This window comes from Tarenaya hassleriana, unplaced genomic scaffold, assembly GCF_000463585.1.
Source record: "Tarenaya hassleriana unplaced genomic scaffold, ASM46358v1 Cleome1, whole genome shotgun sequence".
In the NCBI taxonomy this organism is placed as follows: Eukaryota; Viridiplantae; Streptophyta; class Magnoliopsida; order Brassicales; family Cleomaceae; genus Tarenaya; species Tarenaya hassleriana.
This window is the reverse complement of record NW_010960187.1, coordinates 4,601,663-4,604,127: the sequence shown is the minus strand read 5'-3', so window position 1 is coordinate 4,604,127 and position 2,465 is coordinate 4,601,663. Positions and strand designations below refer to the sequence as shown.

Below are 2,465 nucleotides of genomic sequence, written 5' to 3'. Positions count from 1 at the left end.
TAAAAAGCCAAAATGTTTAACCGATGCTGAACTGAAACTGGAAGGGGTAGCAACGGTGTTTGATTAACAATGGCAGGACTTCGTGACAGCACATCCACTGATATTGGTTTTGTTGCAGCAACCATGTCTCCACGCCCGCCCACAATTTGCCTATGGGGGAATGGCTGTTCTGTAGATTGAAGTAAATGCTCCGTTCCCAAGAACTGATGTGAAGTGAACAATGGACTCTGATTGACAGGAGAAAGACTGGGGTTCTCAACCGGTAACTCATAAGATGTGAACTGGGTCGGCTGGCTAAATGCAGAGTCATAGACTTTGCCAAAAACCTGGGAACCAGTGGAGCAACTGCCCTGAATAGATGCAGGAAACGATGACAGGCTGATTGGTGCAGACGCAGATAGTAGTGGTTGAGCAACGAATGAAGAATTGGCATATGGCGGGTTAGCAAGAGGATCAGATGCACGTGTAACAAGATGTGATGTATCATTGACAATTCCCAGAATTGGGGAGGAATAAGGATCCGTCAGGGGCAGCTGTTCCTGCATCACTGGGGGAGAGGAAACAGGTTTGTGCATCATAGGAAGACAACCACTGGCTGGAGCTCCTATATGTCCTTGCATAAATGAAGGCATAGGCATAGAAGAAACAAAATTGGTTTGAGTAGCCTGAAAATTATTTGATGGACCAATCAAGGTTGGCAATGATTCTATCAGACTCCTTGCATCAGCTGATGATGGAGGCGAAAAGCTTAAAGGCGCTGCTAGATGTTGTGTAGCAGGAAAAGGTTTACTGGTCACAGCAGGCGTATCCATCCATTCTGGTGATTTGACCAAACCGCAACTGTCAACGGAACCAGGATCCGATGGAATCATAGCTGGCTGAGAATAACCTGGCTGCAAACAGAGCAAAGAAGACAAAGATGGAGCAAACAATGAAACATAACACTTGCTAATCATCAGAGGACAGCTAATCATCCACTCTCTGAGTGCTACTACCTGAGTGATATCTTGGCCCCTCGGAATCTCCTGTTTTGACTGTGCAGACGGAGGGGATTTTACTTGTAGATCCTGGGAATGACATACAATAAAACATAACATATATCATAGTCCATATTCAAAATAAGACGTATCTAAGCTTCATGTTATCTTAAAAACTAGCTCAATACAATGAAAACCAAATAGGATGACAAGACTAGAAAGTTTTCTTTTAACAAATTTCAAGAATTTGAAACTTGAAAGAAGAAACACAGAAGTATGAAATGCTAACCTTGATATCATTTCCACGAAAAAGAATGTACTCGTACACCTTATCACTTGGAGGAATTTGAGGACCATCTTTCTTCCTCCCCTCTGTGCCACATGACCTTACTGCACAATCAATTTAAAAAGAAAAACCATGTCCAGGATCGTCAACTCACAGCAAATACAACAGTTACCCGCTAGGGTCTGGTTCTCAAACATGTTACCAGATTTAGCTCGGAATACAAAAAAAAACGATTATGTTTCAGTTTGACTAAACATTGTGGTAGCAGCAAACAAAACCCACAGGCAAACTCATCCATAAATATCTTCATAACAATTCCAACAAAAACCCGTATAAACATCAATGCCGTTCCAAAAGGATATTTAAGAGCAAATACAAATACCACCTATCAAACTTCCATTAGATTCTCATGAAACTACTCGAAAGCACATTTGTAAAGCAACTTCCGGAAAAAGGAACGAAGAAAAAAAATCGAAAGAAACTATCGCAGAATCACAAATCCAACTTATATAAGTGAAAACTTAAGAAGCAACGACATAGTACAGTATTCCACAAGAACAGCAATGACTACAGTGAAACCCTAATTCATCATATAACAAGCATATTTCGCACAAACCTACACAAAACCAAAGAATAAAAACCGATGAGTAAAACAGGAACAGAAGATTTGGAAACCGTACCGTTCTTGAGACCAAGCGTGGAATCACCAGGGTTAAGATAATAAAGAACACCTTCATATCGGATCTCGTACTTGGATATCAGACTGATGAAGCTCCCGATGTACGACTCGCCGGCGCTGCTTCCCGCTGCCGGAGGAGATGACGGCGACGAAGAAGATGACGGTTGCGGAGGCTCGCTCGCCATCGTTCTTCAAGGTTTTTGGGAGGATTTCTCCGGTAGAATGCTTTGTCGGAAAAAGTGAAGGAAGCACGAATCTGAAAGGAGCGGTTAGTGCGAAAATCGAAAATGTTTGAGCTCTTTCGAATTTTATTTTTGCTATGTGGAAAAGATCTGCGAAGTCGGTCCCTCTACATGGTATTTATAGGGGTAGATCTACGTGCCGTTGGACCATCTGTGGGTTAGTTTGGGCCTTTTTGAGGCCCAATATGTGGAATACTTTTTTTTATTAATAGTATAATTTTTCTTTTTAACTATCGATATCATTAAAAAAGATTCACACCTTCTCTCTTTAATTTTATGAA

At 41.4% G+C, this 2,465-nt stretch overlaps 1 protein-coding gene across 2 annotated transcripts in view; it reads right to left on the bottom strand.

The window, feature by feature from the left end:
* The window catches only part of LOC104811167 (decapping 5-like protein), a 3,921-nt gene extending 1,667 nt beyond the window's left edge, over positions 1 to 2,254 (bottom strand). The window contains exons 1-4 of one of the 2 annotated variants that reach the window (XM_010537782.1): positions 1,944 to 2,254; positions 1,267 to 1,367; positions 996 to 1,067; positions 26 to 893 (exon numbers count right to left, since the gene is read on the bottom strand). In XM_010537782.1, the coding sequence (XP_010536084.1) occupies positions 26 to 893; positions 996 to 1,067; positions 1,267 to 1,367; positions 1,944 to 2,127 (1,225 nt within the window). In that variant the 5' untranslated portion in view covers positions 2,128 to 2,254. The remainder of the gene's footprint in view (positions 1 to 25; positions 894 to 995; positions 1,068 to 1,266; positions 1,368 to 1,943) is intronic. The other variant, XM_010537791.1, reaches the window with a different exon arrangement.
* Positions 2,255 to 2,465: the final 211 nt, after the last annotated feature.